The sequence below is a fragment of the Patagioenas fasciata genome, chromosome 2 (genome assembly GCF_037038585.1).
Source record: "Patagioenas fasciata isolate bPatFas1 chromosome 2, bPatFas1.hap1, whole genome shotgun sequence".
NCBI classification, from domain to species: domain Eukaryota; kingdom Metazoa; phylum Chordata; class Aves; order Columbiformes; family Columbidae; genus Patagioenas; species Patagioenas fasciata.
This window is the reverse complement of record NC_092521.1, coordinates 123,936,369-123,964,325: the sequence shown is the minus strand read 5'-3', so window position 1 is coordinate 123,964,325 and position 27,957 is coordinate 123,936,369. Positions and strand designations below refer to the sequence as shown.

The following is a 27,957-nucleotide window of genomic DNA, read 5'->3' as shown; positions in this document are numbered from 1 at the left end:
CTATTAGTATGAATTATTTTACTGGAGCCAACAGACTAGTTTCATGAGAGCAGAGCATGCCCAACAGCAGATATTTGAATCAACAATACCTTCATATTTGATCTAGACATTAATAACAGTCTGACATCTCCTAAACAAAATGTCTCTTTATAAAAAATAAAAGTAAAAAGGCTGAATCAAAAGTCTATAAAAGATGTTAAACCATCTCAGAAAGAGGATCTACTGGAACTGTAACCATTGTGCTGCCTGACAATACTGACATTTCTAATGGCTGGGGCAAAGCTCATTTCCTTACAAGTGGTCCCACTGAAGCCTGATAAGATTTCTTCCAAGAATGGATTTTTTTTACTCCACAACATTACTACATATGCGCAAAAGCCACACTCAGAGTTTACTGGTTATGACTCTACATTGCTTGCCCCAGTTTATAACTTTTTAATGATGACTAGAAAATATATTAACATCATAGGTTATAATGCAAATTCTTTTTATACTATAGCCACCATAAAAAACCAGTCCTGTGTTTGATACTACTTCAAATATCTTACAAGCTTCGTATGGTGTCAGTGCATTATAATACCTGAAAATAAAACCTGTTCTACTTCTTTCATCAAAATATTTTGTCAAAATGCAAAACCATTAACCAACCAATGCAGCTGAAGTGGTGATTCCTCTCAGGTGCCTAAAGACCTGTTTAGAACTGCACACCAAATGATACAACAGTAGTACAAGCTTCCACCCCTTTGCCTTGCTACTCTGCAATATAAGTGGACTGAGAAAACCTACCTCATGCCTAAATTCATCAACATAAAGAGACAACATATTTGATCCATATACAAGTATCAGCTCCTCTGTACAAGCAAAGACTTTGTTTAGTACAACAGAGAGCAGAGATCCTGAGGTCCTGCATAGAAATGTCACACTGATCTCAAGCTCTGTTTGCTCCACTAAATTACCTAAGTAAGGCAGTCTCTAGTGAAAAGCAGGTGGAGTTTCTAAAAGCAGTCATCCTCAGTCAAGTTGCTTTTTCCAGTGAATTCTGAGACTCTTTTTAAAGAAGTCATATATTTCTCACATTGTCTTCTCACAGGACCCAAATCACAAGAGCACTCCCTGCTCCCAGCAGACCTTCTGTAGACCAGTAGGCTTCCATTTCTCCCTAGCCATGCTCAAAAAACGTACGTCAGATTACTGTTGTTTGTTGTCAGTGACCTTCTGAGTCCATCCATAGAGAGGGGGTCAATCACCTGTGTTAGGACTAAATAACATTCTGTCCCTGTAAAGAAGAACCTGGATAAGTAATGTTACCTCATAGCATAAAGCTTAACACAGGGAGACTGAAAAAGAATTTGGAAATCTGAAAATATGGATTAGACAGTGGAAGAGTGTTGAGAAGGTTTACTACCCCTGTTCTGACCTCCAGAACTGCTTCTCACATTGGTTGCATGATGAAAAAATGCTACCTGCTGAAAGCTTGTGTTCTGGCTGTTTCTGATATCCACACCAAATGAAAGAGAACACCATCCTGGTGGTGACACTTTAGGTTCCCAGGAGAGCAGAGCTTAACATTAGACTCAAAATTAAAGCAGCTGAGGATCTGACACAAGGTTAAGCTGATCTCAAACTATAATTAACAGCCCAATGGCTCTGGCAGCTGAGACTATTGAATCACTGCAGTGGAAAAACATATAACGAGACACAAATACCAAACAGCGAAGTTCAAGTGGACTTTATTGTAGTTATTAGAATGTACAGGGACATTAGTGCACATCTCATTTCTCAGATTCAGTGTAGGAGCAGTCAGACACTGAAGTACCTGTACCAGCTCTTTGCTTTTTGCACATTGAAAATGTGTAATGTGGGACGTCTTTAAATAATTTTTGAAAGAGCCTTGAAGGACAATGTAGTCAAAACCAGGCTAAACAGTTTCTTCATAGACTGCTTGGTATTTCAAGGAAATGCTATAGATACCAAACATCTTTAATAAAGGAAGTGATTAAGAAGTGCTAACAGGGTGGTAGGATACAGATAACAGATTTTATCATTGCCTTTGTAGTCTTCAAAGTCCATTCTATTCCATGATCTGGAAACAGTCCTTGAAAACATCATTATAACACTATTTCTTTATTACAAATATTTACATACTATATATTAGCACAATTTTTATTTCCACACTTTAACGATTCCATCTCTTGATGCAGTTACTATAAACCCTTGTGTGGTCTGGAAAGTTGCAATATCTGTGATAATATCGTGATGTCCGACGGGGAGAGATTCTGGACCCTTCCGAGGTGTCTCATCAGTGGGACCCAGTTTCTGCTTGTTTTGAATTTCCTGTACAAAAAGAAAGTGAGAAAAACTGTTCACAGAAAGGTAAGCATTTGCAAAGGGGAATCATCATGTCATACATATGAGGCTGTAAAAAGATAAAAAAAACCCTCTTAAAACAACCAACCAACCCTGAAATCTCCCACCCTTTGATGCTTTTCTTAGGATTACTCCTTGGTTCATTTATTTTATCACGCACAACCTAAGTCTTAATCTGAACTGATATGACAGCTCTCTGATTAGGGAAAAAATGTTTGTTTTCTCACATTATTTCAATGGCACTAACCACTAAGATTTTATAGTTCTATGAGGGGAAAAAAAAAAAAGCTACAGCAACACATACATGTCAGTTTCCCAAGGGTTTTATAAAAAATGGTTCAAGACCATGAATATAATTTAAAACTTCACATGAAAAACTCAGATATCATAAGGCATAGGTAGACCTTCACTGAATTGAACTCTTTTTTTTAAGAGTCACCTTTGAAGTAGCATTTATTCAATTATAGTGAAATAAAACATTGTGCTATTCAACAACTAGCAACACTGCCAGTTCCAAAAGTCACTCTGAAGGATGTAATAAAAACTGCAGAGTTCTGCCACGATACTATTTTGGTCCCAATGCATCTCACATTGCCTTGCTAATATCCTACACAAAAGAAATTCCAAAGACTGATCAAAATTGAAAGCGTTAAGATGCTAGATGCCAAATCCTGAAAGAAACCTAAGTCTGACTTCAGCATGTATTATTGGTAAGTTTAATTCTTTTAAAAGCAATGGATTTTTTTTCTTTTAAAAGAACTTGTTCCTAACTGCCTGAAAATGGAATGCTGACACCATTCATAAAAGCTAAGAGTGAGACAGTTATAATTAAAGTCATAATGCAATTATGCAACCTGTGGCAACATCCAAAAAGCAAGCAGAATAGGTGTCTAGCAAACAATGCAAAATACCTGAACCACCTCTGTGCCCTCAATTATCTTCCTGTAGTAGGAAACAGATGGGCAATTAGAACTGCCGGCAACAACATATGATCTCTCAGGGTAGGCTAGATCCCAAAACCTAAACAAAAAAACAAAATCAAGTTGAGATGTTAGCTTGATAAAAGTTAAAAAGCTGTCCTGCTGTTAGGATGAAAATGAGTGGGCACAAATGCTATGTGCTTTCTACACCTAATTGAAGAGTGTGATGCAGAGAAATCAACATTCACATGAAGCTTATATGAGTTATCATTTTGTTTCTTGTCACACAGCTTATCAAGAACTGTACAGAAGGGTAAACTGTGTTTCAGAGGAGCACTGCATTTGCACTACTTTTGCTGAGAAGCATTCTCTCAGCTCATTGATGCTTAGTGATGAACATATCTTCAGCATTATTCTTGTGACTTCTTGGAGCTTACTTAGGCAATGCTTGGCAAAATTTAGTACACTGGCAGGGGTGGAGGGGAAGGTGTCAAACAAAAATGTTGTTGGTTTTATTACCTTATTTTCATGTCAGAGCCTGCTGTCAGTAGTATGGGATTACCGGATGCTGGACTACAGTATATTCCGTGGATGCTGTGAGGAGAAGGCTAGTGGGGAAAAGTGATATATAAAAATAAATTATCACCAATAGCTTTTGCCATGCGTCAGAAAGGGAGTGCATTCTTTACCACACTTATCCACCCATCCATCCAATTTCCAAATGTTTCTGACAAAAGCCAAATTACTTTGTTAACATCTTAATATATAAATTGATTCCTTTCATTCCTTATGTTTCACAGAGTACTGCAACAGATTTAAGTCTGCAAAATGCTTTTTTGGAATCTTGGAAATCACATTCTCAATTATGGCAAATGAGATTGTTTCTAACAGAATCGGGCAGGCAAATCATGCTTAAAAGCACATGGATGCTCAATTTTTTTATGCTACAAAGGTATTAAGGGACAGACATGTAACAGAAAACTAGCTTGAATCACAAGTTCCCTTTGTACAAAGCATGTGACCAAAATGAACTGAACATGCAATCTTTGTGGCATATAAAAAGTCAAGTTTAGGTAGATTCCAGATCTGCATTTACAACATTTATAGGAAGCAGCTGTGGCTATTTTTGTGTATGTATGTGTGTTTTAAGAGAGAGACTTCAGATTGCTCTTTCCCCAATTAACTCCTTGAAGAAACAACTGAGGGTAGTAGTAGTAGCATTATATTACATTATAGTAGCATTATATTACAGAAAGAATGCACAAAAGAGCATATGCTTACAGAGTATACACAATCCCAGAAACAAGTAAATGCAAGTGCAAGATGCTATACCATGAATTTTGCCTTTACAATGATCTTTACATGCTTGATCAGCTCATTTGTTTTCTAAGAACATAACTGGATACAGCAAGTGAGTGTCACAAGTACATTCCATTGATAGTGGAAGATACCAATGAAGATTCGGGTTACACTGCTGTTTTACAAAGTGGGTTTAATTTTGACAGCAGAACAGTTATAGTGCCAAAATAAATCCCTGGGCAAGCTCCTGGTGCCAAATTGGCAAGGCTACAGAAGCAGGTAACCATACTGACACACAGAACAGAGTCTGAGGTTGTTCTAGCCCCAGCTACAAAAAAGAAACAGGACAAGAAAAAGACCAGACCTGCAGTTCTGAAAGAGGAGGTGCGCTGCTGGCCCACAAAGTGAAGCGTCGATCACCAGTTTCCATATCCCACATGGAAACTTCATTATTGCCTTGAACAGCTACAGGAAAGATATTGCAATGCAAAAAATGTAAAACAGGTTGGTTGGCTCTTGCTACCTGCCCTACTGACGTAATTCAGAGGGTATAACATAGACACTCTCCGCTTGCTCTCTGCAGCATTTGTGTTAGTCTTACTTCAGCAGTTAAAGCCATGCATGTGTTTTGTTGATCTTACCGCTCAGCAGAAGCTTCACTTAAGTGCCTTGTTTAAGAGAGTTTAAATGAAACGTGCTTTAATCTCCAAACCTTTTTAAAAGGTATTAAAACCTCACTTTCCTCCCTAGATAACGTCTCATTCTACTTTGAGAAGGACGGATGATCTGCTCAGCATGGTCATCGGGGACACTGGGGATTACTCCTGGGCAGGTAAGACAGCAATCCAAAATTACACAGTTCAGGAGCTACAGTGAAGTTCCACACCCATGTTTAGCGTAGACAGGCAAAGAATTCTGTTTGAGGGATTGTAAACATGACTGGCATCAACTTAGCATGCAGGGACTTTTTAATAATATTCCAAAATGATTAATTTTTTCACTTTAGCAGGCAGGAGACAAACTAGAAAGCACAGAGAAGCTTGCTGTATTTGTATGGTTTTTCAATAAATTTATCTCCCAGGGTGGTTAATAACTAAAATACTAAGTGAAGCCTAAGAAGCAGGTAAAACATGAAACTCAAGTTACTCTGATTTTACAGGAACTTTTATCAATTTTGTAATTGTAGAATTAGTTTAAGCTACATGTCCATTTCAGAATGTGTTCCTGACACAAACACTTACAAATTTATGACAGTACTATGTGTAGTGAGGATGAAGCAGCTCTGACCATCCTAGCTGAGGTATCTTGAAAGATTTTTGAAAGCTCTAACCTATGACATATCTGGGTTAGTTTCAAGTGGGAAATGCAATGGGGCAACCTTTCCGTTTCTGTTCTACAGAGGCACTGAAGGCAGTGGCAGAAGTCCCATCAACTTCAATGTATGTAACGAGTTTGGGTTTTGTCTTTCATAAGATTTTGCCCTTAAGTGATGTGGTAGACAGCACACAGGGGGAGACCCTCATGAGAGCTGTAATGCTCAGATGATAAGAATTGTAAAAGCGTCATTTTCATAATGGCCTAACATCATCCCCCTACCCCTCTTTTTCAACTCCAAAAGCCAGTGGCAGAACACAAGTATGAACCTTCCCTTTTTCCTTTCTTCTCCCCAAGCAAAGCACAAAAAAAGTACAAGGGAGAAGAGAGAAAAAAATAAATAAAAGCCCCCAGGGCTTGAAGCAAAAGCTGAAACAGAAGCTGCTTTGATCACAACCTCTGGCAACTGGGAACTAAGTTTAAATAATGTTTTACCTGCAATTACCCAGGACTGATAGACAGGATGCATGAGGAGGCGTCTGATTCGGGCCTTTGAAGGATGAGAATGGCTGGAGATGGGTAACTGAAACCTCATGTCCCAGCATGCCATGGTGCCATTGCTTGTTCCTGGTGAGAGAAAGCTCCCCACAGTCAGAGGGATAAACACATGGGGTTTTGCCCATATGGCTGTGCTCTGTTCCAAGGGAGGATGGGACTTCAGCCTCAAGTACTTAAAGAACAGAATACTTCCCACAAAGAGATCAGGAGGTATTTCTCTCCCTCTGTTTCAGAAAAGCATATACTAGTCAATCTGATCAAGCAAAAGCTTGAGATATAGTTATTGTAGAAGAAAACCAAAAGGGTGGAGAGCAGGAAGAGAAGCTAACAAGAAATACAGACTTACCAATACACAGCCAGCATTGGTGTATGTCCACAGCAAATGAAGTTATGAGGCCTAATTTCAAATCATGTTTCAGTGTCCAAGCATTGCTGCTAGATCGCAAATCCCATCCAACTAGAGATCCATTAACTGTACTGTAAGCCAGTACTGACTGGGCTCCTGAATTGAAGTGGTGCATATCTACCACGCAGCCATCATCCTTCAGATCTAAGGACCTGAGTTAAAGGAATAAATGAATTTAGAAACAGATACAACTCCCTCCATGTTTAAGACTCCTTCCAGTAGCTAATGCTGAGCAGCATTTTCCTCTTCATGTCACTTCTCAAGGCATCTGCCAAAAACAACTTTCTCATTTGAGTACAGACACTTATGCTCTCTCAAGTCTCCCTGCCAATAGGACCTGCAAGCCTTCTACAGCCTAGTAAAATGCTGTCAGAAGCTCTTTTTAAGTATAAACATAGCTCTGTGCTCTGGGCCTCTCAGCATGTTTCATATTTCTCTCTCATTCACGCTCTGTGTTTATCAGATATTCAGCTACCCAGAGTTTACAGGCAGGAGCACCCCTTTCCACATTATACGGCCAGCAGTGTGCGAATGGATACCTTCTTCAGTCACAAATGCAGGTATGAGAGCTATGAGAAGACATTTGAAACAGATACCTTACTTTTACTTTGGACAGAAAACAGGTCTTTGAGATGGTTACCGGATTTGCTGAGGCCTAGACATGTCCCTCACTCAAGCAGGAAGGCTGAGCTGTTGAATCACTTCCAAATATTCAAAAACTGCTCATACAGAGAGAGGTAAGAAAGGGCTAAACCATCTTTAAAGACTCCGCTAAATAGTATCCCATCCCCCATATCTTTGCTACCTTAGTCACGTTAAAAGCCTGAGGGAAAAAATGGCAGGCCTGAGGCCAAATCACATGTTGTACATTTGTAATCATTTCTCTAATGACCTGTAAAAGAATCTCCAAAAATACTTCATAAGTATTAATGTCATAACGGAGAATGTACGAAGCTACCAATCCCAGTGCATAAACAGAAGAACTGAGAACTATTCAGACTGATTGTTTCAAGCTCATAATGAGTCCAGTGACACAGGAGGCACCAATAACCTAAAGCCATCAATCCTCAGCCCTGCACGGTTGCCCTTTCAACGCTTCTTTATGAAGCAGGATAAGATGATGGATTACAGCAGTCCAGTACAGCCTGGGCTCGGCCAGCAGGAAGCCTAGAGCAAATCAAGGGATCTAATCAGGGAATATAACAACAGCTTGAGCTCTGTGGTGAGATTTAACTGCTCTAAGTACATACCTGCTTTGTATTGGGTGGATTTTAGGAGATTTAGGGAGCTTTGAAGCTTCAATACTAAGGAGCTGGATGGCACCATTATCTGAAGCTATAGCCAAATAATGCGAGCCTTGGCAGAACGTAAGTGTCTTTACGTGTCCTCCAATCCGAGAGTATGTCAAAATTGATCTAAACAGTATAGAGAGAGAAGGAGAGAAAAAGAAGAATTTTTTTGTGGCAAAAAAATAAAAATTTCTAAGCATTTGAAAACCAGAAAGCAACAAAGCCTGAGTTGCCTCTGCAAGCTTAACTCCGTATCTCTGAGGCTCTAGGTTATGACAGTCTCCAACTCCAGAAGCACACTGCATTTTTCTAACAGTAAAATAAAAGCCTAACCTAGATCTGTATCAAAGTAGCATACTGTAGTTACTGTTATTTAACTGACACTGTAATCCACTACATCTTTTTCAAAGTATTTTGAGACAGCCATCCTCTGTCTCTGAGGGAGATACCTGGGAGAAATCAGCCCCATACCACCCATGTTTCAAACAGCAATACAGCTCTCCTGCATCAGTCGTCAGTGGACGAGACAGCTAAGCATAAAGCTAATTTTTTCCAAAACACTCATATGGCTTTAAACAGCAGTACCAGAATATTTTTATGCGTGTACAGAAATGAAATCAAAAAGCCTGTAATTACTACAATTGTAAATCAGTCTTCTTGATGTTTCAGTTAGTTGATAAAATTTTTAAACTGCTAGCAAACAATCTAATACTTTACAGTTGCAAGCCAAGAGGAACAACATTTCATTATTGAAATCCCTAGCATACCCTCAAGTGACTCATATTTTGCTCTCAGCTCAAGTTTATTTTGTACTCTAAAACAGCAGCCTCGAAATCCTGTGAGTTTTAAAGATACCTGGTTGTAGTGGTTTTTCCTTCCATTTTTTGGCTATTCCAGATTTTCACTGTGCCATCATTTGAGCAAGTGGCAAAAATGCTGTGTTCATCAGAGACCCGAATGCGGTTCACTGCAGACTTGTGTTCATGGAGATGAGCTACCAACAATCCTTTGGGACGCCATCCTGCCAGGAAAAACAAAACCATGAAATTTGGTGTTGATTTCATAACCTAATAGGAACATGAAAACCCCCCTGATCCCATCCACCAACAGCTGTATTGGGATAGAGTCACTACAACTCCAAAGCATAGAATGCACTGAAAATTTAAAGACAAAAGCCTATTTGCTCAATTCTAAACTAAACCCTCTTGGCAGATCTGGGTGAGAGTTATCTTTTAGACAGGTTCTAGGTACATTCAGTAAAATCACAAAGAGCCCTTCTTTGTAGACTGTAGAGATACTGGTGCACAGTTCTCCTGCTGTCAGCCTATGCAGATTGCTGTGCTGTAAATGGCAAACCCATAAATACCCAAAATGCACATAAGCAACATATTTGAAGAGTCTTAAAGTTCCTCGATTGTCTGTAGAGTGCCTGAAGTGCCAGGCTTAGTGTTGCACTATGTGCTACATTGCCAGCCTTATGCACCTAATAAAATGAAATAGCAGCTTTTCTAAACCTCATAGAAAATTTATTTCAGAACTTCAAAAACAAATTGAGGAGTTGACCTGCCATGCAATATCTCTTGCCAAGAAATTGCCAACATATGTGCAATGCATTTCCTCCTCAGAAATAAGAAATGCAGAAGTATGTGGCTGTACTTCTAACAGGCATCTACTTTAGTGAAGAATTAGCAGGAGATGAAGATAATGAAGGACAGACCACAGTAAATTTCAGAATAAGACACAAACTTTAAATATAAACATTTTTCTGGCACTTAATCACTTTTGTGGCAGAGCAGGTCAGCTGCTTGTTTGAAACACATTATCTCATAGGTTGTAAAACTCTCTTCAGAAGACAAACACACATCTTAGCCAAGCTCAGTCAAGCTTAGCTATGTCCAAATGCTATCTGGCTAGACCATCTTCCTGATGATTTTCTACTCCTTCCCTTAAACTGACATGGTAGCTGTATATGCCCAGGTGTGAGCATTTATGCTAGATTTACCAAAAGACTTTAACATCACCATGTTGATTACTGCAAGCCTCACTGGGATAGACTCTGCTCTCAACATCTGGAGTTTAAGCACATGAGCTGCTATTCATAGAGGACAGTCAGAATTCTCCATATGGGACACCCAGCAAAAAGCCCATGGAGTGGAGAACACCAGCAGAAAATACTGAAAACTAATCTGGGTAAATCCCAATCTCAATTTAGAGCTTCAAAATTTGAGGCTATAGGAAGATGATGGTGACTTAAAACTGTTTTCTCCCAGAGTGGCTGCCAGAGCCATTATTAGCAGAACTTGGGTGTTACTCCTTTCTGGTAAAGAAAAGAGGTAAAAATGTCTCTCCTTCTACTCTGAAAGCAACAGTGTAGTATGGGAATGCACATCTTAGTAGCTGGGCAGTGTCACTGTCACCACTGCTGGTAGGGACAGGCTCCCTTGTAAACAAGGGCAGCTCAAACAGCCCACCCCAGTATGTATGCCACTGGGTAAGAAAACCTGGCCAAGAGGTTACTACACTCACAGGATGGCTGAAAATCTGGAGCCACCCCAGGCAAAATATGTGCATTTCTCACCTCCCAACACGGTGTTTCTCCCCTTGCCCAAACCAAGCCACAGGCTGTTACAGGATGGGAAATTCCACATAGTAGGCACATTTCCTAAACTAATAATTTCCTCTTTTCCTCATCTGTTGCATTTTTTTTCCTTGAGATTATGATCTTTTGACCCAAATTATGTTTGGCTTCTTTTGTATAACCATCTCACTTGGCCTGTGATTTACCTGGAGGCGGGGGCTTGCTCTCCCACTCAGCATTCTCCATCATCTGCTTGGCGAGTCTCTCTGCATTACACTGTTCTCGCTTCTGCTGGATCAGCTGCTGAAGTTCAGTTTTGCAAGTGGTGATGCGTAACTGGTGTGCCGATGGGGACGCTGTACTGCTTGGTACCTGCATGGTCGGTTTCCTGGGCTGAACAACTGTTCCATCAGATCCCTGTAAGAGATAAGCACTTAAAAATATATGCCTTACGTTCTACACACAAATAAATTCTGCTTTTAAGATTACTGGGTCACACTGAAGAAAAATGTAAAAATCTTTTTTACTGAATCAAATAGCAAAGAATTAACATTTAAAAAAAACCCATGCTTGCATGAAAAAAAAACTTAAAAATAGTGAAAATTATTATTTATAGGAAAGCTTAATCATTCACTTATTCTACCCTGTTTACCTAATGTGCTCTGTATTCTATTTCTAGAAACTATAATGTGCCGTGCACACCTCTTAATATGATCTTTACAGAAGCAGTTCTTGCTTTCAAGACTGACAGAATTACAGATTAGCTCTCGAACAATTATTTGTTTATATTGGTCTTTAAAAAAAACCCAAAAACCAGTGTGAAGTGTTTCCCTCTTAGTTCAGAGTGGACACTCATTTAAAGCTAGCAGAAATTAATCTCCAACTAGAAACGAAACAGAAGGCAGTGTTCAGTGTCAAGAGATGCCTCCACAGCCTGCAGGGCTTCCAGCCCATCCTTCTGTAGCCAGTACTTAATTACTACAGGTACAGGATGTCTACATGCAGCTATGATGTGATACAGCAGTTCCAAGTTAAAATAATGACTTCCCTTCCTCACAACAAGTATCAGGGCATGCAGTTTGAGGAAAAGTCTTTCTTGCCAGAACAGCTTAACTAACAACTGGCTAATCCACAAAGCGCCATCCCTTCATGCAATGCATCTGTTTGTCAGTGAAGCTCTTCTGTTCAAGTAACTAAACTTACTTCCATCCTCTCTCAGTTCCTGTTTTAAAAATAGGAACATGAAAGTCAGCTACTCTGCTGGAAAATAAACCAGGGAGTAGCATGACCAATGTCAAATAACCTCCAAATAAAACAACAACGCCACATCCCTATAGTCCCACTTGTCTTAAAACAATTGAAACATTTAAGATATTAAGAAGAAGATAGTATTTTTCAGGAATACCTGTGGAGAGGATGACAAAGTGGTACAAATACCAACTGAGGACTCTGAACGAAGTGGTTTTCCAGCCTGGATGGCTTCAGGATCAGTAGTTTGCCCGTGTCCTTTGGATATTGGCTGGGAGATGTTCGTTGGTTCCAGGGACCCAAACATGCTTTTCCATTCTTCATTTACATTTGAATCTTGCTTTACATGTTTTCTGGCTATAAGCAGTTAGGAGGGAGGAAAGGAGGAGGTGGAAGTAGAGGCAAAAAACCAACCAACCAAACATTATCATGACAACACTTACTCAGACTGGTCATTACTTTCAGACTATACATAGGTCCAATGTTTACATACCAGCTTATTATTTATATATATAGAAAACCCTACTGCTAGATTGTTTAAATCAGCTGATAGGGATTTATGAGGCAAACAAAACAAAGCACTTGCCATGTGTGTTCACACCTTCCTAATCCTACAGTTAACTCCATACAATAAATCATTCCAGTATAGGGAAAGTTTACATCTAGAAGGCTGCAGGATTAGACTCCATGTGAAAATTTTTTTTCTTATAGAATAATAGAATGGTTTGGGTTGGAAGGGACAATAAAAACATGGGACAATTTAAATTTGGACCAAGTCAGTAAAGAAAAAGTTAAAGATGTGAAGACTTCGATGGTGACAGTTTTGGGTGAAATATATGAATACAGATAGAGACTTCACATAAACTAATCTTCAAATCCTGTCCACTCTTGACTCCAAAGGATGCAAAAAAAATCAAAAAATCCTGTACTGATGGACCTTCCTTGAAAATGATATGCAAAATATTTGCAGACAAGCCTTTTAATTCTGGAAATAAGATGACAATAGCTGTATGGTTTTCAGCTATTTCTGTGTTTTTACATCTAAAACCACACAACCTATCAGTGGTGTAACAGAGGAGGGACTTACAAGCTTGAGAGGGCAGAGAAGCAGCTCAGACACTATCTGGAAGAAAATAAGTTTGAGGATACAGAGATCTGGAATAGAGTTAGCAGCAAGTGGATTTCAAAGCTGAACAACGAAATGCAAGAGGTTTTTTGAGCTGAAAGAGGAGAAGGCAAAAAAGGAAAATAGGGGTGGAGCAGCAGCTGAAGAACCCTAAGGCAAAAAAGCATGTGCTTGATGGGTGAACAACAGCTGGGCCTCCTCAGTGCCAGCCTGTTTCAGCAAAAAGCCTAGGCCTCAGGTTCCTCCAAGCTACCTCAAGAAAACATCCTGGATTTTCAGAGCTAAAGAGGTCATCACTTCTTGAGATGAAACAGACAGCAGAAATGTAGCCTTCATAACTTACACTGCCACCATGGCTCATTAGAGTCACAACCAGCTAAACAATTGGTGCATATTGCTACTGCAAATGCAGTCAAACTAATTTAAATATTCTCAGGGGCAAAACATCCCCACCTTTGACTGATCCAGAGAGCATTCTGCCACCTCACATTTCAAATAACAGCAGTGATTTTGTTATTGCAAACTCAGTGAGGATGATGATAGCCATGTGGGCTGAATTATTGAGAACACTTGCTGAATAAATTAAAGACTTAATTCTCTGACCCTGAAACAAAGGCCATACTTTATCTATAGAGACCACAAAATATACCAACCACGTTTGTCATCAGGCTCCTGCTTTGTTTTAACAAGATCCACTTGTCTTCCAGTTATCCCCAGAGCTGACAAGTCAATCACCCCTTTCTGACTGCTGTCATGCAGGTGGCTCTGATCCACTATATTTGCTTTAGCTTTGTTTGATTTTAACATAAAGTCTTTCAGTGCTAACAGTTTGTCTTCTTCCTCCTCAGTCATCCCCTACAGAACAAAAGATAATATTATTTACTTTTGAAGAAGAACATGCATCAAGGCATGAAGATGTAAGAAGCAGTAAAATTAATAACTGGCTCGGATATGAAAGGCGAGAGAACATCCCCAGAATTCAAGACATCAGACTATCACTCACACAAGACATTAGGTAAGCTGCTGTAGTATATCTTTTTTCCTCAGGAATAGCAAAAGGGCAGAACAGCATTTAATACTGGATCACTGTCTGGTGCAATCTGCTTAACTGCCACCTAAGTCATGCATACAGCCCACAAGTCACAGGGAAAAACCAAACACACTCAGTTGCAGTCCTTCCTCTTCCCAGTTCTTCCTACTTAGTGTGGGTGATTCTTAGTCTTCCCCTCTTCACATATAAGCCTCAAGACTTTCCAGCTCAGTTTGGTTTTGGTGCTGCATGTCTGTCTTTTCAACAAATCCATACTCCTCAATCCATCACAATACACAGTGCATGTACTGCAATGCTGCTACATCACAGATGTGTCAGAAATTTGAGACATCTATCCTTTTTTTAAAGACTTAGGTTGTACTCAGGAAATCCAGACACATGGTTCCCCTATTTCTGGCAGATCTATTAAAAAAAAAAAAAAAAATCTTCCTTAACTTCCGAACTCTTTGTCCTACAAGCATATACTGAAATCAATGAAGTGAAGGGTTTACAGGATCAGAAGCTCAGACTGGGAGTCCCTCAGAGCAGCAACTGCAAGGTTGGGGTCTGTGGTGACATACAGGGCCCAAGAATCGCAAACCTGACTTTCAGAGTACAAATAACAAGCAATTACTTGTGAAAGTAGCTTCTTCAACAGCTGTGCAATGGCAGGGTCCTCTGGGGGTGGGCAGTCAGGCAGAGCACCATTCCTCTTCTTCTGACGCATCTGAAGGTGTCGGAAGAGGCTTGTGATATCCTTCGATCTTAAGACATAATCAAATATGGAACGGCTGACAGGCTCTCTAAGCACACTTAGAAGGACTATTTCTTTATCTATCTGCAATTCAAAAAGAGAGACCAGTCAACATGGAGGAGGATGATATCTGTATAGACATGGGGAAATCTAGCAGTAAATGCTGTCACCTCATCCCTACATTATTTGCACTTTTTTTTTTCTTAGCTTGAAACTCAGTAACCAGACAACTGCAAATATTAATATAAAAATCAATCTCTTCCTCTGAAGGCATGTTCTAAAAACAAGTTTCCAGCTCAGTCCTGAAAAGATGCTTTCAAACTTACAGTAACAAAAAATCATGTTGGACTTCAAAATTATTGCACGTGATTGTGCCAATAATCTAGATTCAACTTCTTTCATGAAAAGAATATCTTTCCTTGTGTTGGTCATATCAGATTTTCTCTGGTCTCTTTCCCTGTTCTCCCAACAGTCTCAGAACGTTAACTTGGCATTGCTAGATGGGATTAAAAAATCTACTACTAGTACAATGATATTTCAGACCCTGTCTGTCTTTGTCCTACATTTACCCTGTAAAAATACCACCTACAAGGGCTCTTCCCGTGTCAGTCAGATTATTGAGTTTCCTCCTATGTATACAAAGGAATAAGGATGCACAAGCGTGTAATTAAGTAATATTCAAAAGCATATTGGGACATTAGTAAACAGTCATAAGAAACTGATGAGTCAAGGCATAATTTAGAGTCATTAACTAGGGCAGTCCTTATAAAGATTGTTCATTACTATTAAAATAGAAAAAAAAAAACCAAGTTTCTATTCTCCCAGGTGGTGATTCAGTGTCTGTGTCCAAAGAACGTGTCTGGACAAACAGGTCTTGTACACAGTCCAGATTACTTGCAGCCCCAACACTCCTTTTAGTCTATACTTTTATTTTAGTACTTGATCTTTGCTGTTTCAAGATTAGGTCTTAAGGTGGCAGGGTGGTGGGAGGGCAAGCCATATTCATTACACAGGACCCCAGTTATAGTCCCACAGTTAAGTGGCAAACCTAATTTGGCCCAAAATTATGACATAAATGCTTGTATAAGAGCTAGAATACTCGAAATAACTAATGGGAGATGGTGGGTGTGGGACCACAAATAATCTTTCACAGGAGTGTCAGAAGACCTCATTCCTATAATGTGCTTCTCACACTTGACTGTCTACACGAAAACCAACTTCAAAATGAGGCTGAAGTGAGGCTTTTTTTATTACAGTCCAACTCAATGTTACCTCTTTTACTTGCTTGCTATACTTAGTGTTACATAGCAAAGAAAGATTTATATGCTAAAACCAAGGAGGATATGAACAAGGCAGAAATGTATCAATTGACGCCTAAAATATAGCACAAGATGTCTAGACAGATATGAACAAGGAAAAATATTATTTTAGTGAAGTTACCACCTGCATGTTATACAAGAAAATATTAAACCATGATGCATTTTCAAGGTAAGCACTGCAACTGTTTCTTACCTATTTGAACACCTGAGAGATACATTCTGCAGGTCCTAAAGTTATATGCAAAGATCCCTCTATGGTCATGTTACCAGCATTATGCAGGTCATTCCTACACACATGCTGTTATAAAATGACTGAACTCATTCATGCTGAGCACTCTGCCCTTACCCTCAGCAAAGCACCAAAACCCAAGAGTAGCACTGCTGAAATCAGTATTATGACTAGTGAAGATATACTCAGATTATTTGAAGTATTACCTGTATTATTGGTTGTGTGATAAAAGGATGGAGGTATGGCATTAGCTTGCAGTAGACATCAGCAATGTTCAAATACTGTGCTACCACAGTGATAAATCCGACTGCACCGTAACGTATCCAAAGATTAGGATGACACAAGAAAGGTGCTGAAAGAAAATGAGGCTGTTAAAATACATCATTCATATTAAAGAGAGGGGATCATCCTATATATTCCTTCTACTAGAATTACCCTGAGCCTTCCCTCCTGCAGAGCACCAAGGTTAAAACAGACTGAGAAAATTACTTCACAGACTTCACTGTGCCTGTGCTGCTCAGCTTCCTTGCTGTTGCCAAAAGGGATATTTTTCCTATTTATTAATTTCAGTCCCTAACGGTCAACTCCAGATTTTAAAAGGAGACTAATCCAAAAATAAATCTCAATGTTATTCCAGACAGTTATGGAAAATCCTAATAGCGGTGATTTTTTTTCTTTTTAAGTAAAAACTTTATTCCTTCCTTCTTTCTCCTCTCTCCCTGGAGTAGTCACTGCCTATATTGTAAGATTATCAGACTCAGATGTCCACCTCAATTATGTGGGTTTTAAGAAGCTGTAATCAAGGGAGTGTACCCGGTGATGAGATATAATCACAGATCATCTGCCCCAAATTCTGAGTGCATTTGAAAAGTCGTAACATTAGGAAGAGGCAGACTACATTTCAAAATATCAGTTGGTCTTTTCCATGAATAGCTGGTGAGTATAGGGCAGGTCTAAATTAAGCTGATAAGCCTGATGAGGAAAGAGAGACCAACTCTGTATTCCAAGGTTCTATTACAGATTGTGAATGAGTTAAATGGAATTGGTATTTAAAACAGGATAAGAAAGGATCACATATTATCTGAAGGACTGGATTCGCCCCTTCCTCATAGGCTGATGGGTAAGAGTTTGCAAGTTATGGGCCTGATCAACTTCCAGAAACAACCAGGAGTTTTTCTTCATTGGAGATTGACATGAAGAACAAGGAAAGATCTTAAAGCAAAAGGATTTTGGACTCAAGGCTAAGTGTTGTTTGCTGCTGTCCTATGTAAAATCAGAGAAGATGCTTCCAATTCATTGGAGCAAAATTATTATTTTAGAGTTCCGAGCACTAACACAGTCCATTTAGCAACAGTTCATTGACATGATTTCATGTAGATTCTAAACCAGTACTGTAAGTTTGCATTTTGGACAGCTAAGCTGATTGTGAAGTTTTGTGTAGTACTAAGATTTCTTTTCTTAAATAGCAAAACAAGGTATTCCAACTTACCGATATCACAAGCAAACTCATAAATATGAGGCTTTTGCAAGAGCCCCAGTTGGCACATACAGGTAAGAGCATTGAGGGCTTTATAGATGACAAATTCTTCAGCATCACTGAGACCTTGCTGAAGTAGAGGTTTCAGTATCGATGAGCTTTGCCAGCCAACATAAGCAGCAACACCTGAAACATAAAAGGAACACATAAAAATACAAAGTAGCGCTTCCTTGCCTTTCCTCACTAAACCTTAAAATTATCATCCCACAGAAACAACTCAAAATAGATAATTAGTCATTTAAAAAAAAGAAGCTGCTTTCCATTCAAAGACCAATATTCTGAAAACCATTTGACAAAAGCCGACCCCTGTGCCTGCAGAGGTCCTTCCAGCTGTCAGGCACAAATGTCAGAACACAGCTGGCCAGCACAAGTCTGAAACAGCCAGGCAAAGCCACCAGTGCTCCCAACAGCAAGGGATGCAGTGCCTGCATTCCTACACGGAAAGGACAAATGAGAAACGAGGAAAGGTTCTGTTGGCAGGATTTTGTCTATTAGCTTAGCAGGGATGGTAATCTGAGTATCATTCAGATTCCTGAAAAGACTAAGCTGGCTACTGGACTAATTATCAGCAAGCAAAGGCTACAACAAGCATTCACCTATCCACAAAAGAAAGAGTCACCAGTAGTCAAAAAGGAACTTTTAGAGCAATCTTTTAAAGCTCTTCCAGTCTGAAATGGCTGCAAAATTTGCTGTTTACTTAACTAGTCTCAAATTATTTGCAGCCCTGAAGCCATCTTGTCCCTAGTTTCAAAAGTAAATCCAATTTTTAAATATATTTCAAAATCTTAGAATGAAGCCAAGATCAAAAGCAAAATGAAAGTAATTCTTTTGAAGCTGCTGCACAAAAATATCAACTGCATTCTAGTAAAGAAACTTTCCTCTTCCTTTCCCACATGAAAACCAATCAGTGTCCACAGGAAACTGTCATCTGAAATTGCTTGTTTGGATTAGATGACCCATCCACAACAATTAATCTGTGGCAATGGTCAGGAAAATGAACCTTGTTGAATTTCTGATCTTTCCTCTATTTTTACATTCATCAGGCTAACATTCTCTCTCACAAACAACTGGGTAACTCCTCTGATCATTCTCAACAGAAAAAAAAATAGTTTTTCATTGAATAGCTCAGACTTATCATTGCTTTTGTCATACGTGGCACACAGCATAGACCATAACTGGCTCCTCTGCTTCTAACTCAGTTATTTGGGATTGATGAATTTTCTGGGATTTAATCGCTTCCCATCAGAATCGAGATTAAACACAAAATAACTTTATCACTTTTACTCTAGTAAGGTAACAAGCACTATACTTGCTCATGTATTAACGCTGGGCTTTGCAACCAGTTGCTAAAAGGAAGAGAGGAAGAAGAGAGAAATGGCACAGGTAAGGGAAATCCCTTCAGTGTCACTGTTACAGAAGGGCATCTGCCCACAGACACAGGCAGCAGTGCCTGCACATACTTAAATATGAGCTAGAGAGGTCAGTTCTAAAGATGTGTAAAAGCTCTAAGTAAAACAGTGTAAAACAAAAATATAAATTTTGAACTTTATCTGAATTTTTCCATGGAGGTTTTAAACAGGCACTGGGAGAGGAGGAGTTAAAAATACATCTCTCTACATACCTTTTGCAAGAAGCCAGGACACTGTGACCTGTGCTTTGGCTACCCCATTGCTCCTTCTAAGAGAGTTTTGACAAGTTATCAGCATCACATCTTGGCAGGGTTTGCCAGCGCTGCATTTTGCAGCTGCCAGTCATAATGGAAGGTGCGCCTATCGCAATGGCCCTTAGTCTCAATTGTATTAAATATTTGGACTAAAAGAAATATATATTTGTATTTACATTGTTTTGTCTTCATTCCCTAAAGAAACATATATAGTCAATAAATCAGCTAAGTATTTTCCCGTAAAATATAGAAATCTTTATAAGAAAGGACTTTCATATGGCTGTTAACAAGATATGTCAGAATTAATTTCTTTACATTATTATCTCTCTACTCTGTCTGGCTGAAATCAAACACTTACCAACAATGCTGTCAAAGAAAGCTCCTCGAAGATGCCAGTCATTCTTATCATTTAAGAAAGTGATCATGTGAGACAGAAGAACATCATTGGCTTTTTGACGTCCAAAAAAGACACAGAGACGCGTTATTCCATTTTCCATCAGTGTTTGTTTCACAATATTCTCCGGGTCACTGAGCAAAGTCACAACCTTCTGCTGGACCATTTCATGCAAGGCCTGCAGCTCTGCAAGAGACAACAAAGTGAACATTTGGGTAGGTGAGAAGCAATATGTCACATGCACTACCTACTGGTGAAGGAGTTTCACTGATGGGTCATCCTGAAGAACACCTGACTTGGTAAGATGGACAACGCAACAGAACCTCAACAATTCCAACAACTGACTTACCAAAGACTTTAGGCTAAGCACAAGGTGGTGGCAAAGCCGAAGAGTATAGAAATGTGAGACAATCATACCAGATCACAATATATTCTAAACTTGTCATAACTTCAACTAAGCTCATTATATATATATGGGAGAAATGCACATGTGAAGAAGCATCAGAATGAGTCAGCAGCAATGTTACAAGAGCAAACAAAATGCTTCAAGGCAATTCTGGTTTGATATGTTTATTAAACTATCAGTTTCAAAATTAGTGGACAAGAAATCAGAAGTGTATTTTTAGTTAGGTAGACAGACTGGCTTCTTTAAGGATGCAGGGAGGAATAAACAATACTTGAAAAAGTGAGTGCTTCCAATTTCACTAAATATCAGCAGTTACCCTAACAATACCAATGAAAAATTTGAAGATGATCTTGTCCACGGCTTCTACTCCATGGTGCAACTAAAAATATATTTCTTTTGAATGGAAATAACAGAATTACTAATGCGCTGGATATTACCGAAAGCTGTACAAGAGAGGTTCTCAAACAAGTGGCACAAAAATTTCAGCTATTGCTGTTCCAGCTTTGCAGGGGCAATTACCATTTGCCTTGCAGTCAGAAGATTAGCTAATTTTCTTTCTATCATGACTCTGTCAGTCACATGAAAAAGTTGCCTTCTGGGTTCAAATTTCTCATGCTTGGTGTCTAAAAGGCTAAAAAGAATAGAACTATTCAAACTTCTTTCGTCCTTGTGCTGCTTCTTTCATCTCCAGGCTATTTCAAGAGATAGGGGACAGTGTGATGGGGCTTCCTTTCTCTCATTTATGTGAAGGAACCTGAAGGGGATTTATCATGTTTGGTTTTCATAGTTGGTTTTGATTTTGATTTTTGTTTTTTTAAAGTATCATTCTGCAACTAGTTAAGAGTTAATTGAAACATGCATTTTTCCCTACCAAATGGAGTATGTGTGGGATGCTTACCAATTATGATTAGTCACAGATTGTTCCACTTGGCCCAAAAGAGAAATGATGGTTTTTAATCACAAACTCTTCCCAGCTTAGAGGACTTGCCCGGCATTGTTACGGAAATCTGTGCATCACTAAAAAGTGCTGGAGCTGACACACAGGTCACTTGTTAGCATCCCTTCTTCCCAAGGGAAAGAAAAAGAAAAGCCATCCTTAGGATTTTAACTCATTCTCTGTGCTGCACAAAGTGGTATCACTGCCATGTGGCACCCATACACTGAGCATCTTCAGGCAAAAAAAATTGCCAGGCACAGGAACAGAAAAGGAAGAATGACTGAAAAATACAGTACTATGACTAAGCGAGAATTCAACAAGTTTTCCAAAGCTAACGCTGCCTGCCACTTCAACGGAAGCAATGTCTGGAATACAGCCATGTTTTCGCAGCTGACTTGTTTACAGGACTGTGAGTGAAGCTGGATATGCAACTAGGCAGCCAGCATCACAGTCAACTACCTTGAGAGCTTTTGGAGAAGAAAAGTGCACTCACTTATATACTTTTTTGTCTTTCACAATGTTCAGAACAGAGGTGTCTGTTTCTGCATGAAGCTGTAAAGCAACACGCTTTGATACTGGTCGAGGCAAAGCGTTCATCCTATTTAACAGGAAGACTAAGCTTCAAGAGATGAGGAAGACAAATACTTACTAGGAGCTTTGGACCATGATTTGTTATTATAAGCAGGCAAGGTAAGTAGAAGTGACATTACCTGTGTCATAGTTATCACTAGGGTGAGACGTTTCATCCATTTCTTCACCATTTGGTTCATTTTCCATATTCAGATTTTTTAGCTGTACTAACTCCAGAAATCTCAGAGCTGTCTCTGCCAACAATGCGATGTTTTCTGCAAAGGAAAACATTTTGGTTAAGAATTTTTCTACTTTGCCATTTTACAGCAGTCTGGTCATCCCCCAATGAGAGATTATAATGACTGACAATATCGGTTACAATAGGCAAATGGGGTTGAAATTACACAACATGCTCTGGTCAACCAGCTTCTGTTGACCTTGACCCAGGGTGAAGCTACCAAATACACCAAATCACACAGTACTTTTGTCATGTAAACAAATGGAAAAATTGTAAGGATAGCAAGTATAACAAAGACTAATTTCAGTCTTCTAGAACTAGCCTTAAATGCTACCTAATCCCAGGCTAATGACTAAATAACTTGATAGAATTTAAAGGCCAATTAACCCAAATTAACTAATGTCCCCACGTGGCAGACTGCAATAAAACAAGAAGAAGCCACCACGCCAGGGTATGTACCCTAGAAAATAACAGCAGGGTTACCCTTGAGGGCTGGATTCCACTTTTAGAACATTTGTCCCCGTATCTATCCACACGATTTGGCACTGTTCCGCACTGTTTGGAAGCTGCTGAAACAACTCAGTCTATATTATATGGGTCAGGGCACTACTGGCACAGGAATAATCTCATCAAGGCAGAAGTCCCACTTAAGCAGCTGTTCAGAGTGCCATCCAAGACAATTTCAGTGTGCCAAGGGAACCAGGCCACAGCCCAGATCAAATCCTGTAAGTCCCAGCCTGACCTCTTCCAAAAAGTGTGCTCTAGTAACACAAGTTAACTCTGGTATTATCTATCTATATATATATATTTGAAATTTAAATTGCTTTCTTACCACCAAAGCTATTTGAAATTAAAGCAACTTACCCAGATTTAACCACCTACAGTTCAAATAACCTTGTCAAATTTCAGAAATTATTCTAGCTGTACTCAGTTTGAAAATACAATCAAACAGAGAGAGAATCTCTGTGTAAGCAGATGCAACTGGAGTCTATGGCTACTAAGACCTGTAGCCTTTTTGCACTTGTAGAAAAATAGATTCCATCTTGTTTCTTCCATTTCAGCTGCTTGAACAAGTTCAGCTTTCTATTAGTTCATTTAAAAATAATAATGAACAGTTTCTAATTTTACAAGAGTTGTTGGGGAATTTTTTGGTTGTTTTTATTTCCCAATCTACAAATAAAACTGAGGCATGAAAAAACGGTTCTTTCATAAAGCCCTAAAATGTCAAAGATGAAGGTGAGCAAAACCAGTTGGTCCTATTTATTAACTATACATTGTCTTCAATAATTAGTTCTATCAGCTTACTTAGCAAACAAAAGAAAAAAATCACCTGGGACATTTTCAATTGAATTCTGCATTTATAACTTAAAAAACAAATGAACAAACAAAGCAAACAAACCAACCAACCAAAACACCACCACCACACTTAAAAATATGCTAGTCATAGCAAATAAGGATATATAGTAAATAGCAAATATGGGCATGCCTACAAAGCTTCTTCCTGAATCAGGCAGAACTCATATCTGCTATGGTACAAGCCAGTCATTACGTGGCAAATAATGTAATTTCAGCCCCTGAATATCAAATTTTATTTTGTGGGATAAGAACTCTGAAGCACAGTGATGCTTTAAGTTAGTTTCCTATTTATTCAGTTCAATCAGGCCAGTCTAAGCAAACAATCTGAGCTAATGAAATGGCAATTAAGATAAATTAATAAAAGCAGCAAAGGGTGGGCAAGCTCAGGAAGGCCTGTTCACATACGTAGCTACACAAAGACCACCTGGACAAGTACTTTTCTTCATTATGCTCTTGCTTATCCAGGGAATAAAGCCAGGGCTGTATCCCTGAGCTTGAGACTTTAAACTCTGCCCTTAGCTGTGGGCAGACTTGCTGTGTGCTACACCCAGGCCTGAGCCCAAAGCACATGTACGCATTCTGCAAGTTGCTTCTACATGCAGAACTGCAGAGAGGAATGAATGTTTATTTTTGAAAAAGTTAATTAATCTAGCAGAGAGCAAACACATTTTGTCAACTATTTAAAATGTAATTATTTACTTTGGGTACAGATCTACACTGGAAACTCATCCCTTAGTATAAGTCAACTCGCTGATTTTATTAAGTTGCTGCCACCACCTGCACCAGTTAGCTTAACTGAATACAGGTGTCATTACCTGCAGTAATGTTGAGACTTCCTGGATCTACTGAAATATAATCAGCAAGCTATGTGATGATTATGAGCAGAGGAGAAAACAGTTAAGAAAACACAGAAAAGCCCAGGATTTGGAGTTTTGACTGGATTTCCTCTTACCTGCATATGCAAGTCTGACAATGGTGGCTTCATCCTGGGCCAAGTGTGCAATGCCTGGCAGAATGTATTCTGGGTAAATGTTAATATCATTGCGTGGCACCTCTTTGACGAGAGCAAGAACTTTAGTTAGTGTCCTCACAGATTCTGCCCTCACCCTGGGCACAGAGTCGTTGCTGAAATGTAACAGATAAGGAGTAATACGATCCAGAAGAATCTCTACACTTAATCTTGGTGCTAAATGAAGAATCAGTTCCAAAGCAGCCAGTTTTGAATCACAATATTTGAGAGTCTGTAAACAGGAAGTTATCACAGACACTAGAATAACCAGCCCATTCTCTTTTGTCTCTCCCTCGGCTTTCTCTGTGCGATCATGCCCACAGAGATTGTGAATGATGTTGTCCAGATCTTTACGTATGACCAATATACGCTCATCTGCCGATACAAACGTTTCCTTGGCAAACTGGGCCATGTAAGGCTGAAGGAAAGTGTAAAATATTTCAGGAAATGCATTGTTACGTTGCTGTTTCAAATAATCTTCAGCTGCTAAACGTTTATCTGGCTCGCGATGGACCATCTGAGTGACCTTGAGAAAGGCAGAAGTAGAAGGGAGTGGGAGAGAAAGATTAAAGGTTTAGACATTTGCAATACAAAAAATAAAACAAACTCAAATAATAAGCAATTTGTCACCAAGGCAGGTGAAATGAACTACAAACAGATCACACAAATGCTTCTAATGCTGTAGCCCATCCTTACCAGTTCTCTGATACTGCGGTCTTCAATTTTGTTTAGGACTTGATCAGGGAAAAAGAGGCCATTTCTGTAAGCCAAAAGCTGAGATAAATCAAACAAGGGGACACCTTCCGTGAAGAGCTCTGCTATTACACAGCCTGGGGAACAACAACAAAAAAGTCAAACACATCAGATTATGAAAAGACACTTTAACTTTGCTTTCTATATGCAGACAAGAACAAACCCTAAGCAACTCTTATCTCAATTAAAAACAAGGCAAATGAGTTTCCAAATTAACTTGCGGAAAGCAGAGAGTTTCTCAAGCTCCAAAACCTGGCTTTTACACTTGATCCCTGAAATATCTCCCAAGTATTTTATTTCAAACATGCCAACAGCAGACGAGTTTGCAATTAGGAAACATAAGACAGTGACTTCAGCCACCTGCCAGCTGGAAAATACACCACCAGAAAAGGAACCCACATCACTGTCACGTGGCTGAAGAGTGCCACTAAGTCAGCATGGATCGGGCAGTAGGTCAAAACTAAGCAGCCCTTTTACAGAAGGTAAAGAAATAACCTCTGTTTCCAGAGTGATGCTGGGAGACAGCACATATTCACTCACACAAGCTCATAAGCACAGTGAGAAATAATATGACTGCCAAACACAGTCCCTCCTGTTGCGTACATGACACATTCTCTTCAAAGGTCTCACTCCTGCAGTTTGCTCCCAACAGTCAGCATCTTGCTTTAGCAGTGGGGTGCTCTGGATGCTTGGCCATAAAAGCAGCTTGTAAAATGAAGTAACTGTTACCTTAAAATTCAGATTTTCAATCATTTTAAGGAAAAAAAAAAGGCCAAACTTATGGCTTTCCAGCTGCTCAAGACAAGCCTAGGACTCAAGACAGGCTCTCGCATTTGGACTCTATTGTGCATTTGCGAGTGGGACTATGACAGGAGCTTAGTTATCCAACTTCCTCCCTGTGGGAAAAATGAAATGAGAAGGGACTTCTAAGGTCAGTATTGCCAAACTGCCCTGAAAGCTGGCTCAGTCCCAGGCAGCTGAACCTTAGAACCACTGACTGGTTCCTCTTCTTGGGTCCCATGAAGTACATGCTATGTGTCGCCAGAACCTCAGCCATGAGAAGATGATGGCCTATGGCTTGCAGAACCATCTCTTTCCCAGGGCAGAGCTGAACCATAACAGAACAGTTTGTGATTTCGCTCCTCAGATAACATGGTGATGCACATAAGTTATGTAGCTTACTGCATTGTATCTGTACGTTTTCTGTGACTGAAAGGTTTGGGGTTGGGTCTCATGCTTTTCTGCACCCTGACACACAACCATAAACAAGACAATGGTTTCTCCTGATGGTTCCAACTACCTGCGGAAAATATATCCATTGCACGTTTTAACTCCCCTCTTGTTCGCTGGTTGCTATTTGCCAAGTCTACCAAAGGAGTTGAAGGGTCCCGCATGTTCTCCAGCTCCGTAGCAAACATGCTGCCATCGACAAAGCGCTCAGGAGCGATGTAACACGTTCTCCTCCGTGATGTGTCAAAGAAATAATTGAAGTCAGCGGGATTGTCTTCAGGAAGATAAGTTGGTTTGAAACTGGCAAAGTCAGTTAGAAGAACCCAGTTCCAGCTAGTCACCATGATGTTCTCTGTTTTAATGTCCCCGTGGCGGACTCCAGATTTGTGCGCTTGGTCCACCGCAGTGAGGATCTGGAAAGCGATCCACCTCTTTTCAATGTTGTTCAGGAACGGCCTCGTACTAATGCGATCATAAAGGTTGTCCCGTACGTACTGTCTGAAAAGCATCGCAGCCTTCTCAGACAGGGTCGCTTTTTGGAAGGGAAGGCAGTTCTGCGCCGAGTGCAACCTTATCTTCAGCTCCTCCAACTCCTGCTTGTAGCTAGTCAGGGGCAAGGTCGGGTCCTGAATGGCAAACACCTTCACGACCACCAACCCCTCCCGGTGCTTGGCTCGGGCGACCTTGAAGAAGCGGGTACTCCCCAAGCTCTTGTCGTATTCGAAGTCGTGGATGTCCGAGAAGTAGCTGTCCACCGAGAGGATCTGCGAGGGGGCGATGCCAGCCAGCTGGTTCCCCATGGTGTCGCCTCCCCCCGGGCGCAGGCACCGCACCGCGGCTCTCCCGCGTCAGCCTGCGGGGAAACACAGCACCTGTTCCACACCGGCCACCTAAACGGCTTCGCTCCGCTCCGCTCCCCTCCAGCCCCGCGCAGCGCTGTCCCCGCTCTCCCGGGCCCTCAGCTCCCCCGGCCCCCGCCCCAAGCGGGCCCCGCCGCCGCGGCTCCCGCTCCCGCCCCTGCCCTCCCCAGGCCCCGCCGCCGGGGCAGTGCTGCGCAGGGCCGGGCCCGGAGGAGCGCGGAGCCGCGATGGGGGATCCCCCTCCGCGACACTCACCGGCGCGGCCCGCCCGGCCCAAGCACAGCCGGGACCCTCCAGCCCCGGCGGCGAAAGGATGGAGCGAGGCGGGACTGGGGCGGCGGAACCGGCACCGCGCGGCGGGCGGGGGAAGGGGCGGCGCCGTGAGCTCACATCCTGCGCCGGGACCGGCCGCCTGCCTGCGGGATAACCTCATGTCGGCTCTTACTGCCATCCAGGCTGCTCTTCTGCGGATTAACTTCTTTCTTTTTTTTCGTGGTTACGTTACGTGGAAGGGTTTATTCTTGTTTTGTGCTTTGCAACGGGAAAAGGGTACATCTGTAGCAGCAG

General features: G+C 40.5%; 1 protein-coding gene across 1 annotated transcript; it reads right to left on the bottom strand.

Annotated features, from left to right (window-relative positions):
• Positions 1-1,714: 1,714 nt before the first annotated feature.
• Positions 1,715-27,751, bottom strand: PIK3R4 (phosphoinositide-3-kinase regulatory subunit 4). The gene is made up of 20 exons (XM_065832110.2): positions 27,646-27,751; positions 26,601-27,383; positions 25,244-25,377; positions 24,491-25,073; positions 22,085-22,219; positions 19,996-20,217; positions 17,927-18,100; positions 16,644-16,789; positions 14,770-14,973; positions 13,759-13,960; positions 12,137-12,336; positions 10,938-11,148; positions 9,009-9,174; positions 8,115-8,279; positions 6,805-7,016; positions 6,396-6,527; positions 4,951-5,051; positions 3,807-3,895; positions 3,279-3,387; positions 1,715-2,334 (listed from the first exon to the last, which is right to left on the bottom strand). The coding sequence occupies exons 2-20, from the start codon at positions 27,328-27,330 to the stop codon at positions 2,164-2,166; spliced, it is 4,086 nt and encodes a 1,361-aa protein (XP_065688182.1). The 5' UTR covers positions 27,331-27,383; positions 27,646-27,751; the 3' UTR covers positions 1,715-2,163.
• Between the last annotated feature and the right edge of the window lie 206 nt (positions 27,752-27,957).

Excerpts from the sequence above, each read along its gene's own strand:
- PIK3R4 (XM_065832110.2), bottom strand. The coding sequence starts at position 27,330 with ATGGGGAACCAGCTGGCTGGCATCGCCCCCTCGCAGATCCTCTCGGTG. Across the intron at positions 25,378-26,600 it reads AATGGATATATTTTCCGCAG|GCTGTGTAATAGCAGAGCTC; the intron begins GTAGTTGGAACC and ends GTTGTTCCCCAG. Across the intron at positions 3,896-4,950 it reads CTCCTCTTTCAGAACTGCAG|CCTTCTCCTCACAGCATCCA; the intron begins GTCTGGTCTTTT and ends TTTCCCCACTAG.